Source organism: Phaethon lepturus, unplaced genomic scaffold (assembly GCF_000687285.1).
Source record: "Phaethon lepturus isolate BGI_N335 unplaced genomic scaffold, ASM68728v1 scaffold52270, whole genome shotgun sequence".
In the NCBI taxonomy this organism is placed as follows: domain Eukaryota; kingdom Metazoa; phylum Chordata; class Aves; order Phaethontiformes; family Phaethontidae; genus Phaethon; species Phaethon lepturus.
In genome coordinates, this window is record NW_010510778.1 from 35001 (window position 1) to 52611 (window position 17611).

The 17611-nt window shown below is 35.3% G+C and overlaps 1 protein-coding gene across 1 annotated transcript in view; it reads right to left on the reverse strand.

Moving 5' to 3' along the window:
* Positions 1–17377, reverse strand: part of GRIA2 (glutamate receptor, ionotropic, AMPA 2) — a gene marked incomplete at its 5' end in the record, with an annotated part of 25465 nt that extends 8088 nt beyond the window's left edge. The window contains 6 exons of the mRNA XM_010281805.1: positions 9604–9802; positions 13778–14148; positions 14660–14866; positions 15992–16102; positions 16818–16922; positions 17204–17377. Coding sequence (XP_010280107.1) covers positions 9604–9802; positions 13778–14148; positions 14660–14866; positions 15992–16102; positions 16818–16922; positions 17204–17377 — 1167 coding nt within the window. The remainder of the gene's footprint in view (positions 1–9603; positions 9803–13777; positions 14149–14659; positions 14867–15991; positions 16103–16817; positions 16923–17203) is intronic.
* Between the last annotated feature and the right edge of the window lie 234 nt (positions 17378–17611).

The following is a 17611-nucleotide window of genomic DNA, read 5'->3' on the forward strand; positions in this document are numbered from 1 at the left end:
GTAGACATATTGCATATGCACTGTTCTTGTTCCATCCAAGATGATCCTAAAAATATGATCCTAAAAACTAGGAGAATCCTGAAGAATGGTATATTGCACCATCTTTGAAAAGCCATTTCACAAGGTAAACTATCACTGTGTACTATATCAGTAAAAATCCAATATTGCACTTTCTTCTGCCTATAATTTACCAGATATATGGATAGTAAAAATCCAATATTGCACTTTCTTCTGTCTGTAATTTACCTGATACGTGGATAGATACAGATAAGTGTCTCTAACAGATAGCAAATAGCATTCCATGCCTGAAAGAGACTCCCACCTGAAGATCCAAGTCAGTCAGGCCATTTAATGTCTGAGACTCCATCAACTTCACCAGAGCACAGAAGGAAAGTCCAAGTGCATAACCTTCTATCATCTGTTCCCTGAGTCCTGCTGCTGTTGCTCACGTCCCTGGAAGCAGAACTACCAGTGCTTAGCTCTGCAGGGTGCTCCATCTCCTCTTTCCTTAGTCCTTTCAGGCTTGGACTCGGAAGTCCCCAGCCTTTTATGAAGAAGCTCAATCTTCCCTGACATTTCATTCTCTCAACTTAGTCTCTAATTAAACCCAGATGCTCCATCCCATTCCTATCATAAGTCAACATTCATTTGGCAGCATACGTCCAACTTGCTGCATGGGATTTACCACTACAGACTAAGCACGGGACACCAAGCTTCCGACAGCCGCCTTTATTTATAAAGCGTTCCTTATTGCAGTTAGGTAACTGTCATGAACAGATTCATAAACTGACTTAACTGACTTTTCTTCCTGCATTGTTTTGTGGTTTATTAAAATGACCTTTTGCAAGTTTTGACATATATCAAGTAACAGAGGTCTAGCAAAGTCTGTTCTGCTTTTGTCGTTCAACTTCAAAAAAATGCAGCTCCCCATTTCCTCTGTCACTTCACAGAAATCTGATCACAAAAGGTAAGTGAGAAGGATGAGAGAAGTCCCATGACAGACTGAGGGGTTGGTGCTGGACAGCTGAATGGGAAAAGCGGCAAGGAACAGATTTCCCAAATGGTCAAGTGTTAAGAAGACACCTCCCACTAGATGGCTCACAGGGTCCTTGCCATATAAATGAACACCTGAAGGAATACCTGACCCAGCAACCACGGAAATTAAAATCTGTAACGAAAAACATTGCCAGAAAATAACACTCAGAATTTGCCACGACTGCACAGTCCTCTGTGACCATGAACACTGAAAAACATCACGCTGGAATTCATACAGCTCAGAGTCTTGATCCCTACTTAGTCCTTGACCTTGTCTAAACTCATAAAAAATAAGAGCAATGAGCCACTACCTAGGGGCTGCTTGTGACTTCTAAGGTTTTTGTTTATATTGCTACACAATATACTTAGTAATACATTCTGTTTTCAGAACTGTGTCATTTTATTTCCTTTGTTATTCTGTTTTCAGAATTTGTCTTTTATATGAAAGGTAGAGCAAAAGAATGTAGAAAAGGACAGTGTTAAGAGACCTTCATCTAGCATTCTGTGCACACACACTCACTCATAAAGCCAACATAACCTGATAGTTAAAAAAAGCATACACATTTCTCCTAATTCAAATACATTGTGGGGAAAAAAAACACCACCACATTACATTGTTATTTAAATTTGGCCAGTGCTATAGTTGACCATATATTTTATTCCTATGCAAATGATCTTCTTCATGTCCTTAAACTGCACTTGGAAAAGCATGCAGTCATCAGCAACAGTGGACTAAACCATGAGGAAGCAGAATTCTTGTGAATGCAGGATACCTTGTGTGCAAATTAGGCTTTCACATCTCCTTCTTATACCCTATTTCTTTAATGGCACCAAAAACCTAAAAGAACAGCAGTGCTCTATAAAAACCACCACAATTTTCTATCACATAATCCAAACAACGGAACCATTGTAGATTGCTATATTATTTCACTACAAGAATGCAAGAAATAATCTGCACCGCTCTTAATGGCTGATTGCTATTGCAAGGTGACACTCCAGTCTATATATGAAATGCTAAAAGCTAATTATAACTTTGGTATTACAATCAACACCAACATGATGGTACAAGACCCTAATATTCACAATGAATGCTTTTTCACCTATTATTTACTACTTCTATGAAAGTACAATAACTGAAACAAAAATGCCCCAGGAGGTAACCTTTTTTTTTTTTTTAAAATACCATGTCACCACTGGGCATTTTGACTATGAAAATTATTATTATTACAAAGTACACATCCCATTTAAATGTAAAATACTGCCTTCATTAAGAAGCTCATTAGGAAATTAAATTATGCAAAGCTTTATCAAATTAATTAACTGTATTTTGTGGGTCATCAGATAACTTTTCCATTTTGTCATTTAAAGACCCTTTATTCTTAAAATTGGGGTGCTGTAATTAGTATGGCATTGACAGAAATAGCTCCTCAGACTACTAACATTCTATTAGTCCATTAATTCTCAAATATGGTTTGTGTAACCATCTTGTTGACTTTCCATACTGAATAAAAGGACAGGAACTAGTATTGTCACCAGTAGCTAGAAAGTGCAACAACAAATGAATCTTGCCAGTTTACGCAGTAAATCAACTATTGATACATCAAAAAACACAGAAAAGGACAAAACTAGTTTTTCAGTTGCTTTAATTAGCTCAAGATTGAGCACTTTAAAATACTTAAATTACTTGTTTATATACTTTAAGTATTTACTTTTTTATACTGAGTGAATACTTAATGTGAATGAAAGTTCAAAAATAGATGGAAGATATACATTTTGTAATATATTGATAGTTTTAGGCAGTACTGGTAAAAATTATTTACATGTTCTTAAGATGCAGTTTTATGGCTTTCCGGTTTCCGTTACTTAATTGAGCTACTTACAATATCTTTAATATATTTGGTCTTATTAATAAAATGTAAAACATTCTAACTCAAGAACTTATTCCTCAAAAGTCTACTTACAATAATTTTCTCCAGAAACGTGCAAGAGAAGGACCTTATGTCGTCATCATATTCTTCATGTGAGTTAGGGAGTTAAGTGTTCAAGAAGGCTTGTCTTACAAAGGGATGTTAAAGTTTCAAGACCATTTAACTGCTGTTAAAATACTTGCTGAAATGACTCCTCCCCTGAGACTTATTAATTTCAACAGAATCAAAATTCCTCCCCATCATTCAACATATTCATAAAATCAAAGCAGACCATTTCAATCTCATATCATGAAAACCTCATATAAATGTCACACAAACTAATCACCACAATGATGACCTAAATCTATCTGTTCCTTTTGAAGTGCTGGTCACAAGGAAAATCCGCTGTCCACTCCTAGAACTAACTTTACTGTAATAAACCTACTGATAGAGGGACAGCTGTACTACGGTCATGCTGCAGTATCTACTACTACAGCTTTGCTACATCACTGCAATATGAATGTAGATTTGTAAGTAGGATCTTGATTTGATCAAGGGAAATCTGCTAACATAAAGGAAACAGTATGTCATATAAATTGAACTGAAAAAAACAGCAAACAGCAGCAGATTTTCAAACCTCATGAGTCAAAAAAGAATGGGAGAAAGGAAAGTATATCTGCTGTGTGGTGGAAAGAAACGCAGAGAACAAAGACAATCTACACAAAGGACCATAATCTAAATGTATGCTTGAGCTTTGTTTTTTATGAGATTAATGTAAAGGAAGAATAAGTAATAGGAATGAGGATACAAAAGTGGAATGATCAAAACAAGATGGATGCAAAACAAAAATAACTTATTGCACCTATACTGGGGGCAGGGGAATAAACTAAATCCCAAAACGCAAAAGCACCTTCTCAAGCAACCACAGATCTGTAGTGAACTGCAGGTACTATTCCCAGAGTCTAGAACCATAAACATAGTGCCTGGACTTAGGAAGAATGAAAAAGCATTCAAAGTGACTACTGCTCTTTTGGTCTGAAGTACTGCACAGCATGCACAGCTTCATGTGACATTTTAGAGTGAAAACATTTCAAGACAGAAATGACTAGAATTTGTAGGAAAGGAAATTGGGATATCAAAACACATCAAGACAGACAATGGGAAATTATTTATTTGTTATATATGAGAAGTGGAAAATTCTGAGCACTAGAATAATAGAAACAAAATTAAGTGAAACTTTCCAGTTCAGAAGCACGGTCCAGCACTTTGGGACCAATAAGAAATGTGCAATAAAATTGAAGATCTTCAACTGATAAAAACAGAAGAAAAGAAAGGCAAATCTATTCCTATGCTCAAAATGACTCAGAAAACAGTGTGATACAATTGGGAGAAAGTTATTTCCAGAAAAGACAGAAAAATATTAATGCCTTTGTACAAAGTATTGCTGAGATCTCAGATGGCATACAATGTACACCTCTGTTCATTCACATTCAGGAACAATTAATTCAAACTACGACACACACACACACACAGAAGAGCTATGAGATGATCAGGGACCAAAATACTTTGCTTGGAAATCAAGAATAAACACAGTTTTGTTGATAGAGATGAAAGCTCAGAAAAAAGCCCATACTTGCTCTATTTTAATGCATCAGGAAAATAAACACTGAGAAGAAAAAGAATCTACATAATTGAGGATAAACTAGTTATAAATACATTTAGGCTGGAAAATAATAGAATATTTCTAACCATAACAAGTGTGGTATTATGGAATGATCTGCTCCCAAGAGTAGTGCAAACAGAACTTATACTCACTTACTCTTATTTTAGAGTGTATCAATTTATAAAATAAATTGCACAACACTGGAGAATCTTCAAGCTATACTGCTGCAAATTCACTTTTGCCCAGCACAAAATTACCTACTACACAGCATACTTTGATTACAATATCCAAGAGAACTTGATAGAGAAGATTAGGGAATAGTACGTTTCTTTTATCAGACACAATTTGTCTTTACAAACAAGGAAGGAAAATTCTAATAGAAAGGAAAACATTTTATTTTTAAGAAATATTATGCAAACAATAATTTGAAATTAAGCTCTATGAGTAATATATGTAACAAGGTTTCTGAAGCACCACAGTGTTTTGTTCACTAGGCTCACTGAGCTGTCTGCAAAAGACATGAGGAATTTGGGTAATGTGGAGAGAAAAAAAAAGAAATCTGGAAAATAACAGAGAAAGATGCTTTGAGGGAAAAAAGGAAGTATTGATTACTGCATTGTTTCTTTTAAAATTACTTTCACAATGGCCTAAATTAATTCTTTTGTGTGTTGCCCAGATGCAAGGACCTCAAAAAACAAGAACACAACTGAAAATTAACCATTTGAACCCCCTAGACCACAAAAAATATATCCATATCTTCATCAACATGCTATTGGATACTAAGGGCAGTCTTTCCATTATCTCAGCACTCAGATCTACCCCTCCTCAGTATTTAAGCTATGTACCTCTTTTTTCTGTCAAACTTAAAAAGCCAAACCCATAATCTCTAATCATATCTCCTTCACCGATTCATGAAATGCCACTCCTATAGCTCCTGCCTCTTAAGGTACTGAGTAGAGTCCATGGTAAAAGTTACAGAAGATTTCATAATCAAGTCTTTTGTTTCCTTCACCTCTCAAAAGCTTCTGTGGAGCTACTCAAAATTTAACTCTGGAAACGTATGTTCTATAATTCTACATCTGAAATGACAAACATTGATGCTGAGGTATGATCCATGATTTTTTTAACCTCAATTCCATTTTAAAAAATCAGAGTGTTTCTTCTCTTCTCAATGGTTTTAGAAATTTCCTGTAGGGTTTTTTAGAAGCTTGAATATCTTGATGAGCATAAAGACAGACTGAGGTTCATAGACAGACTGCTGTATGCTTTCTTTCTTTTTGCATAACCTCTTGTAATACAATCATCAATTTAAATACCTTTATAAGTTAAAAAAATACTTCAAAATACTCATAAATCTAGAGGTATTGGACCTTTTTGAAGACCCTCAGAAAAGACAATACCACTAATCTTCAGTCCAAATTTTCTTTGCCTCCCAACAGACACCACTTTTGCAGAAGTGACTCAAGGGGTCTTGTCAGCTCTTCTTATGTTTGTTGCTGGCTTTTCACTACGGAAGAGGACTTCTTTATAAAACAACAAGGATTATCAACCTTCTGGTATTTTTCCCATGCCCAGCTTTTCATTCTGGAACTCTTGCGTCCTAAGCAGGAATAAGCAACTCTTCCATAGTCTTTTCAGTGAAAGCTAAAGAATACTTCTTTGTTATGGAGCAGTTCTGCTTGCTTTTACTTTGGCAGAGGATCTACTCTTAAAGGCCACCAAAGCAGTTAGAATGAAACAGATTGGTCTGTCCATGTCACAGTGTTGGTTCAAAAACAGGTACATGTAAAAAGATTTTAAATAAAAACTAATGCAGACAGAGAGAATGTAGATCAGTCTAATTATTGTGCTGCACGTCATTTTTTCTTTTTGAGATGTCTTACCTTACACATGGGACTAGTTACAATTCATCTTTTCAAGTGGAAAAAAGGTATCATGATTGATTTCATTTGTCTATCAGGTTTATAAATATTTTTTGATGAATAGAGCTAGGCATATGGCAAAAACATGATTGAATTGTAAAAGTAATTAGTTTTATCCTCTTTGTATCACTTTGATATTAATTTTCAATATGACTTCGAGTAGGGGGAAAGTATGGAAATGTTCCAGTGAATATCAAGCTTGCACACTTATGCAGTTGTACTTCTGTAAAACCACAGCCACACATTTTCTTCAAAGTTTTGCCCATTATTTCAGGTTGTAAACCCAAGAGAAAAGGCAGCAGCAATGCACTATATAACTTTGTTCAGGCTTTCAGTGCATTGAGAACTCTAAAAGCACTATCCCTAAGACAGGAGCACTAGTAAGTATCAGAAGCAGTAAGTATCCCAACTCAGTGGAATAAAACTCTGAAGACTTGGATTGTACTCAGAGTTTTCTTTGCAGCAACTTTTAGATCTCCCAAGGAAAATGACTATACTATACGTTCTGGTATTTACAAATATATAACCATGAGACCTGACGGATATGCCATTGAAGAAAAATTGCATATCTATAACATTATTACTAAGAAATAATAGTTTCCTGCTGAGGTTTACTGCTCAGCAAAACTCTGTCATTACAGTATTCTTTTTTCTTTTCTTTCTTTTTCTTTCTTTTACTCTTAAAGCCATTATTTGTGCACTGATATTCTATGCATGATGTACCAAGCTTCTACTTCTCATCTTAAAGAAGCACTAAGAACTCTAGAGTACAATGCCTTTTCATCTCTTTTTCTCAGTTATGTTTTGTGATTCGGTGCCAACTGATGCTCTACCCACTGTTGGCAAAAATATCTCCTACTAGTCTGTACTACGTTAGAACTACGGAGTATGTACCTAAAGTAGGGGAAAGTACAAAGGCAATGCATCTTCTGTTGTGAGTGCCAAGGTTGTTACCTCTGAGTCAAGTGATATGGACTAGCTTGTATGCCTCAAGGTTTAGGTCCAGTATACATTCCATTTATAGAAAACAAATTTGCAACTAATGCTACTTCTTTAAGAGAAAGACTAACTGTGAAAAAAACCCCAAATGTTTACTGACTGTGAAAAAAACCCCAAATGTTTCTTTTAATTCATGACAGCGATAGAGAAAAAGCCAGTCCATTTTAGCTTGCTGCTAGAGAAATACTCAAGTTGTTTCCAGCTGTTCGAAGAATTTGTGTCCTAATTTCAGGTCATATAAAAATCACACATCCACTCCAATCCAGTCACCATACAGAAATGCTCTGTGTGAAATTTTAGTCTCCTTAATGCTAGAGACTGCTTTTTCCATTGCCTTCAGCAGACAGTTTCATTCTTGAAACTTGAGTTTCAGGTCTCCTAGAAAGAAATTCTGACAGCTATTATTTCTTGAAAAATAACTGGGCAAGTTTAAGTGATTTTCAGCAAATAGTACATAGAGCCATCAGGCTAAGGAGTTTCATTACACATAATGCACCAAATTGTTTGCGATAGAAACAGCTGAGAAGAAATTTCCAGAGATCATGATAGCCTTGTTTGTGCAGAGCCAAAGGTAACCTATCAAAAGGCGAAGAATATGCCCTCACAAAGCCTCCACTTGATTTTTACAAAAACAAGTTATTAATGCTCAGGTAATCACCAGAAACACTAGTTGTGTAAAAGTGTAATTTGAAAGATGTACATATGTGCTAGGAGCACAAAAACTACATACTGATGCATGCACATACAAATGTTTTTTTGTTTCAAAAGCCTAAAAATCTCTAAAGAGAAATTATTCAAAAGAACTGACCTACTATTAGTTCACATTCAATCCCCAGTATAGCCATGACCTAAAAGGTTTATGCTCACAAAACCAGAACATGTGCCTGTATGCTTCTAAATGCTTCTAAACACTCTTAGCACAAAGCCAATCCCATTTTTACTAGCTTACACACCTGATGTTACTTTTGCTTTAGCCAACAGGAATGCAATCAGCAGCAGGTCTTATTACTGGACCTACCATCAAAATCAGAAAATAATGCTTTTCTACAGTAGCAAAAAGTATGGTTCCTATTTAGTACATTACCAGTTGAGTATGCATTACAGGATCCAGTGAAAACCATAATCTAGCAGTTACTGCTGTAACTATACAGTACATTAAAAATATTTGTGAGAACTTGTTTCATATCACTTTTGTGGCAAGCTATGTTTGAAACGTAAACGTACTATTTATAACTATTTAAAATACATTTTGTTTAACCCTAACACAATCATCATCCCTTGAAAAACATGAAAACAACAGGTTTTTCATATTTGTAGCACTTCAGATCCACTTCCATCTTACAGGGAGAGACACACAGAGCACACACACAAGGCAAAACAGTCACGGTGTTTTTCCCAGCAGCCTTAGTATCTCACTCATTTGCTGGGTGGATTTCACCATTTTAGCTGTGTCTCAAGGGCAGCCTGAGACTCACACACTGGAAGTCTCATGCATTTTTAAAACTGAAATACACAGAGATAGGTGAGGACCGACAGGCTTCCAAGGCATTACTGTAATGCAAGTAACAAATAGTAACTGTTTTCAAAGGCAGGCATAGATTTACTACAGCAGCCAAAATCGTTGTATCCCATTCCCCATCTGCAAGCTTGAAAAATCATGTGAAATACTTATTAAAACATGACTGTACACCTTCCCATGTCCCTATTCACTGCATGACAACCTAAAATATAGCGCAGATATTAAATAGCCTTGTTTATAATCCTTAGCTCTTGTTTTACAGCTTAGATGAACATCAACTCCCTTCTCCAAATCTATCTTGTTTTTTACTTTACTGTGGAGTATTTTTTAGGTAATTTCCCTGCAGCCACTTTTGCATATTTACAACATGACCCTTATATTTATATACAGACAATAAATGTAAGGACAATGAATAAACAGAACCACTTATATTTGTGATTTAGGCTGCATATACCGCATTTTTATAGCAACTTTTTAATAAAGCCTAGGGAAAACATATTTACGTGAGTGAACACCTATTTAAAACAAAACAGAAATCTAAAAAGTAGAAATTCTTACCCTAAAAAACTCTTTAGTGGAGCCAGAATCTAATGTCCCATAAGCAATTTCTGTTTGCTTGGAAAGATCTTCTGCACTTTCAATGGGAGACACCATCCTCTCAACCGTCAGGAAGGCAGCTAAGTTAGCCGTGTAGGATGAGATTATGATGAGGGTAAAGAACCACCACACACCTCCAACAATGCGCCCAGACAGGGATCTAATAACAAGTATGAAATGGATTTGTAAAGTGAAATGAAAGTCCTAAAAAGGAACACGTTATCAGTTTTATGCAAATGATGCATTATACTACAGGGAAGCATTTCAGGCTATCTTATAGTATAGCTCTGCATACTAATCAGATGGGAAATCAAGGCATACTCCACTACATCTCCTGCACTTTTATGAAATAAAAACTCCAGAGTTTACTTTAGGGAGAATTTAGTGATCCACTTCTTCAAAGTTCTGAACACCCTGAAAGGAAACTGCTCCCATCATAAGGTGCTATATTTAACACACAAGCTTGTTGGTCTCTCTGAAGTGAATTTGTGTGACATTATGAAGAGGATCAAACAAAATCAGAGAAACAGCGCTTTCAGATAAAAATGCACTTAGAAATTAAGTGCCTTTAGCTTGCTTCTTTTCCTAAGACGTTCAGACAAAGACCTATTTCCACAAAACAATGGCTTATGCTGCTGTGGACAATCTATACTGAGAAACAAATAGTATTATTTGCAATAAAAACTGGCCAGGGAATATCCATAAACTAAAAAGTGCACACAACTTCTGAAAGATACAAGCATTTAACAAACTGAGGACTGGACACGAAACAGTGATAATACAGAAAAATGGCGACGAAAGTATATTTTAAAATAATAATAATCTGATGTTTTTAACTGCAGCAGCTGGGCTCTTATGGATCTTTGTTTTGCATCTCCTGCTCAAGAAGAAAGAAGAAAAGAGAACTCAAGAAAATATGTAAAACAGTATACAGCACGCATCTAGAGAAATTCAATGATTTTTCAATACTCAAAAACTAATATAAGAAAATTACTGATACTGCCATTACTGTCAAACTTGACTTTCTGTTTCTAAATGATCCCTTAAACTTTAAAATTACTTACTACTTCGTTTCCAAACAGGACATTATAGGAAGGAGTACATAATCTTTGGAGATGTGATTATTTGGCAGAAATGTGCATGTAGTTGAAAGTCTAATACTAAGGTATTGCAGTAGCTTAGGTATGTCTTGATGTGTCTCCTGTCTATTAAGTAAACAAATTACAAATCACTTACCCAGCCTACTACATTTTGAATGAGATTTCAAACTAATTCTGACAAAATATTTATATAGATATAACTATATATATACACACACATTAAAACATGATAGTTATGTAAAGCTGATTTGTTAACCTGGGAACAAAAATAAATAGAACCAATTCTGGATAAATTGCTTTTACTGATTGCTATTGTAAAAAAAATCTCTGTGATAATTCAGACATGAAAAGACTTATTCCATGTTACAACAGACTCACTAATTTGCTGTAGTACCTGAAAAATCAAGTCAGATAAGGCCCAGAATATGTTATTAAAAAGGACCATAGAAAAGAAATTATTTAAAGTTCCTTCTAAATTTATATATATTTTGCAAACATGTTTTCTGTCACCTTTGAGAAAATATTATTTTAACATGAAAGTAATCTGAGTACAAAATAATTCTACAATTAAAAGATTGAATTATATGATAAATACATATTTGCAAGGTAAAATCTCTGACAATGTGTATTTAATAACTGCTGATTTTATGGCACTTGATATTGTATTGATGACATCTGCTATAAATTATAACCTTCAAAAGCTCATGATGTCAGCAAAGTTGCTACTGACTTTGTAAAAAGAAATCAGCTCAATGCCAATCCAGACATTATGTTCCCACATGACATTTTATAAGTAAAATTTTTGTGAGCATCATTTGTATTCAAAATTTTCCCACAAGGTCTGTCCCAGTTAAAAAAACTATTTTTTTTATATAAGTTTCAAACAGTTTCTAAAGATTGATAATTATGCACTAGTATCAACCCACAATTGTACAAGCACCTCGTTCATCAAATCATTAAATATTGAAATAACAATTTCTGTGCACAACTACCTAAATTTGTGCACCATGGTTTATACTTACAAAGGTATTATATGGCAGTACCAAGTCAGTACAGGGCAGTACACACCCCCCTCAAAAAAGATGAGGAAAACTTTGCTAAGTTTTCATTACCATATCATTATTCTATTCTATTCTATTCTATTCTGTTCTGTTCTGTTGTTTCTGTGCTACATGGCAACACAGGGATTGCTATTGCAGACCTGCTTCTAGGTGGTCCAGTCTTACTCACACCACCTTCTATTCCAGAGTCAGGAAGCCCAAGTTACTTGTCTGCTCTACAATCCTTGCAGTGGTTGTCACTTTTATTAGAGAAATGATAGTAGCAATAGTGCAAAACCTAACTTCACAAAGGCATTTTCCTGATGTCTGAAGAGATTCCTTCTCATATCTGCTTGAATTCATTTGCAGGGAGTTCAAATTCTGTAGTGATGGTTTTGGTGCAAGAACAAAAATAACTGAGGTGTTTTCAGCCCTTTTCTACTTTTATAATAAACAAGTAATATACAAACTAACTGCTTTCCTCAAAAATACGTTTGTAATGAAGTGCCGTTAAACACCTCACTGAAACTAAATCTTGAATCTCCAAAATGATTAGAGTTTCATGCACCTTTTATGATGACCATTTACTATCATTATTTTTATATCACCTTTCAAAAGTTATCAGACCATGCACAACAACTGTCATGCTTTAATAGCCAGTAAAGTAATAATAACAAAAAACATAGTTATTCTACTATAGCCTTGATTCAATAAAAATAATTTTGTAGCTAATAGAGGACATTGAAGACAACTAAACCTGTGAAATGTGTGATCAATACAAAAGCCCCAAAGGACTGAAATTAACACAGCTTCTCATGACCCAAAACAATTGGCTCTCATTTCCTGTATACAATTCTTACGGTGTTATACACCAAATCTGTCGCATCTTTCATCATAAAGGCTGTCATATCTCATTGTGATATGCCAGCCTTTACACAGAATTGCTAAAGTTCTCAGGCAATAAGTGCTCTGCTATTTGAACAACTTGAAAACCTGCTGTTGACTTTTGGGATGCATGACTTCTACCTAAGAAACACTCCCTTGGTGAGATTTGTTTTGCATACTAGCCACCAGGCTCACTAGAAATTGACCTGTTCCCTGTCTCATTTTAGAATGTTTAGAAGAAAGTTAAACTGCTTAGTATAATTAGGGAGGTCTTCTGATTTGATTTCCTTAAACCCAGTGGCCCTATTTCACTTGTTACTATAGTTCCTTCAAGCAGCAAGTAGTTATTTACCTATCTACTTACCACTTTGCTGAATCAAGGCTAGAACCACTTGTGCACAAGGGAAATAGAATATTTAATGAGCTGCAAAGGAATTAACATAAGTGCTTTACAGTTTCCCCTAATAAAGTAGGTGAAAATCCATGAGGAATTAAGCATTTTTAAACTGGACCTTCAAATTAATTTTAGCAATTTCCTTTGTGACTTTTCTAAAACTAGGCCATGGAAGAACAACAGTGTTTTGCAACTATCCACATGAAATTAGAGCCATCACATGACTTGTATTTCAGTTCCAGGCTCTCCTGTAGAAAAACAGCAGGTTAATAACTGTGTTATGATATGTAGTGAGTTTTAGAGGGAAAGTGCTGTCTGTGTAGTTCGTGACTGGTACGTTACCCTTTTTTTCCCATTACAGTTGTTGTGAATCATTTGCACTGTCAACTGTAAAATGGGAATATGCAGCAAAAACACGGTACCCCTCCAAGAAGGTATGGAATGACTTGAACCTTATGCATTTTACAGTCTCTGCATGGTGTATATAACTTCACTTGGCAAACGTATGATCGACATTAAGACAACATCGATCAAATACATCATGATCCTATGTCACAGGCAACTGCTTTTATTTCAAGGACTTTTGTGATTTTAGGGAGGGAAAAAAATAGCAATTAATTTATTTCTGAGAGTGAAAATATATGCACCATGAACCTCCTCTGGCTGAGATGGCTGAGACCAAAAATGCACAAAGTTGAAATGGGCGAGTAACCAACCTTGGCGAAATATCGCATCCTTGCTGCATAAAGGCACCAAGGGAAAACCAGAGACTATTAAATATCCCAAATTCATTAGTTGATTCATTAGTTTGCGTTTCTCTTCCATCTTCAAATTCCTCAGTGTGCCACTCGTATGGGCTAAATCTGCTGACCAGGAATAAAACTACACTGACCCCAATGTAGGCAAAAACAATGCACATCCAGATTTCATATGCTAACGGATCAAGAAATGAAAACACTCCTGGCTTGGACTTCTGAGGCTTCTTGATCATTATTGATATCCCCAGGCTCATAAAGGGCTTTGAAAAGTCAATCACCTCTTCTCTCACCAATGTTATAGTTAGTGGAGCAATTGCAATATCGGCTTTCTGTAAAGGAAGAAAAAAAAGCAAATAATAGCTAATATAATGATCAGAGCAAAAAATGGTTTAGTTTCTATTGCATTTCACAAATGGAAAATAGGATAGCAGAGACACTGGCAACATTCATTTCACTGAGAATGTCCTATGGAGAATTTCAGAAATTTTTAGTTTAAACTCTTCTTACTGAAATACATATAACCATATGGTTGGCATACTCCAAACTTCCCTTTTCACATATGCCCTTTTAAAAGTATATTAACACTTTGAAAAGTCATAAGAATACACTGCCTTTCACTTGGTCAGTAGGATGAAATATACATTCACTTCCCCCCAACTTCATCTACATTTAAAATCTAATTCCATGTTTTACTTTCAAAATTTTTCATGCCAATACAAATTACTAATTCTCTATCAAAGGAATTAGATAAATTTCCTCTACTCTATAGCAAAAAATAAACCACATCCCACTCCTTCCATCAGTCATCTTTAATGGCATTATTATAAAAGATTTTCTTACCCCATAAACAAGTTCTCCAACCATCCCATTCCAGATTTTCGTGTCTGCATCCCTTGCCCCATACTTGCCATCCCCAACAATTGTGAGCTTATACTTGAATCCACAGTGTTTAGCAATTTCTGTAGCTAAGTCCACACAATAGCCCTCATATCGATCATTTCCTTCAAGCATTTCATGATTTTTCTTCATCATGACATATGGGGACTCCTGCACAGAAAGAACTTGCCTTAGCTACTTGGTAAAGAGACATATATCAGTTGTGCACTTCATAGATTAATATGTTTCCTCTTACATGAGAAAAAGAGAGAAGATAACATCCAAATCGCACATGCTATGCATATGTTAGCTGTTAATTACTTGTGTGACATGTCCTTAACACATTTAAAAGCTGCATTCACCACAGTCATACACAATAACAATACTTACAGGTATAGTGATTCCCGGCAGTATGTTAATAATGACCATGAATGTTAACAGGAGTTATGCATTCAGAGAAGAAAGAGTACGTTCCAAAACCAGTTTCTTTCTTTCATACAGTTTGGATGGAAGAAGGCAAAGGTATTTTAGTTTCTTTTTTTGTTGTCTCAATACAAGAAAATTCTTTCCTATTTCACAACCACATCCCTCCTTGGGAAAACACTTCAGGCTCTCCAGGCTATATCTTTATTGAATTGCTACACAAACAACAGGTAAGATATCTATAACTACACAGTAAAGTTCTACCATCAGCAAAACTGGTGATGAGTCGTAAGTCGTCTTAAAGTAATGTATCTCCTCTTTGCTCAGTTGTTACTGAGCTATTCTTACATGCAGTGAAATCGCTATGCTAGCCTGTGAATAGTCCAAACTGATAAAGAAGCTGAACAGAAGAATGCTGTTCTATAACAGTACATATCGTTACTTTCCAGACAACTAGAATACAACTTTTAATGTTTTATTTTACACTTCACCAATCCATAGCAGCTATAACTCTGAAGCATAAGAACCAGTCTCTTTGTTGTTTGGCAAAATCCATTCTCCAAAACTAACTCTATGGTTCTGCCTCTCAGACAATGTTCCCTCCTTTGAAAGCAAATATTTCATTTCTATTTTCAGGTCTAAAAATTTTAACTTTCGAGGATGTTCAATCAATGACCATTTGTTTTCTACAGAACAAAACTGCATACTGAATCACATACTTTTCCTTAATTTCCAGATTTTATTTATGTATCATAATGAGTAACAGGTCACAACCTCAAATAATAAAAAGACAATATATTTAGACTAACATAATGATGAGAAACAAATCACTGTAGGACAGACTGTCTTCTGACAAAATATGAGGTTAATTACCAAAATAGTGGTGACAATAATAGTCTTATTCTCTAGTCCTGAAGATTCATTTCCAAGAGGGCCATCAAGAGGATTCACAACCATTTTGTCCACTTCACTCCAATATCCAATCTAAAGAGAGTTTATAGGATGCACAGACACCAGTGAATACGAACTTTCATAGAAAAGGTAAAGTATGCTATTACTATGCCCTTGATTTATGCTCGGAGAACTATTTTAGCTATGGATTTACCAGTGTAAGTATTTCTATTTATGTAGTTAAAGACTATAGCAAATAGTAACAAGATTGAACTAGTGACATTTGTTCACATTAAATTGTCTAATACAGGCATACCATTTTCATTCACATATTAACAGGTTTTAGTATCAACATCACCTACTGTAGGGCTGAAAGGGTTATGAAATACTCCAGATTAGGATGACATGAGAAACTGGCTTTTCCTGAAAGGTTTGGAATTAGAGCAGAAAGATAATCACATTTAAAGAAATCTCACTGAAAAGCTGTTTTCCGCATTTGTCATTCAGAAGCTTATTTCCCCAAATACTGGCTCACATTTAGTAATTCAGATCAGAAAGCGAAAAGTTTAATGCACAAAACTGAAAGGAAAATACTCTTATGTAGTACTTACCAGCAATAGCAAGTCCTATTTGTTAGAAAAAAAATACGTATTTTTATTTTATTCTGCAAGACCATTGTAGAATACACCTATAAATAAATATTATCACAACTTATGCCTTAATTAGTCTACAGGGTTTCATTACCTACCTTAACCAGTTGCTTAGCATGGTAAAACCTTTAAAGACACTGTAATACAGTTCAAATTACCTTCCGAGGACCAGTACTTTTGAGTTCCATGATGTTTATTGTAAAATTGATCCTCTTTCCATTCTGATCAAACTTTATATTCCCTGTTAGACCTTCCACCTGAACCTATATAGACGAAGACGAAAGTGGTAGAAGAATTAAGTTTGTTCTGTTTTACAAAATGCATTTTGTATTTCCATAAATGATTATTGATATTTCAAAAACATTCAGTTTAGACTCTTTTCCATATACAATATATTATCTTGGTATCAGACATGTTCCTTCGTTTACTTCCACATCATTCCCAGCAAGATCCAGGCAGATTAGGAGACTGGAAGGTTCTTTTCAAGCGTTTATAGAGAATTTCACACATGCACTCATCCCGGCATTCACTCTAAGGAAGCTACCTGTTTCAATGCCCTTTCTATTTCTACACCATGACCCCAGGGTACAGCTGGATTTGCAAGACAATCTCCAGCATTTCCTCTTCTGGAGATCTCAATCCTCTGTTTACGCAAATTACGGAAAGCTTCTGTCATCACTTGAACAGCATCATAGGTCAGAGCAGATGTATACTGAAAAGAAGTGAAATTATTTAATTAAAAAACAGCTTCAGCTTCACTACACCTTCCAATCCACTCATCAATTCATTAAACACAGAAACTTACTAAAAATAATAAGGACAGTAAGATATACTTGAAATCAGACTAGTTTTTCTTTAGTTTGGGGGTTACTACCCTCTGAGGGGCATCTATGCAAATTAATGAAGTGTTCTCCATCGGAATGGTTAGGAGCAGTGCTAGTAAGTCTAAACT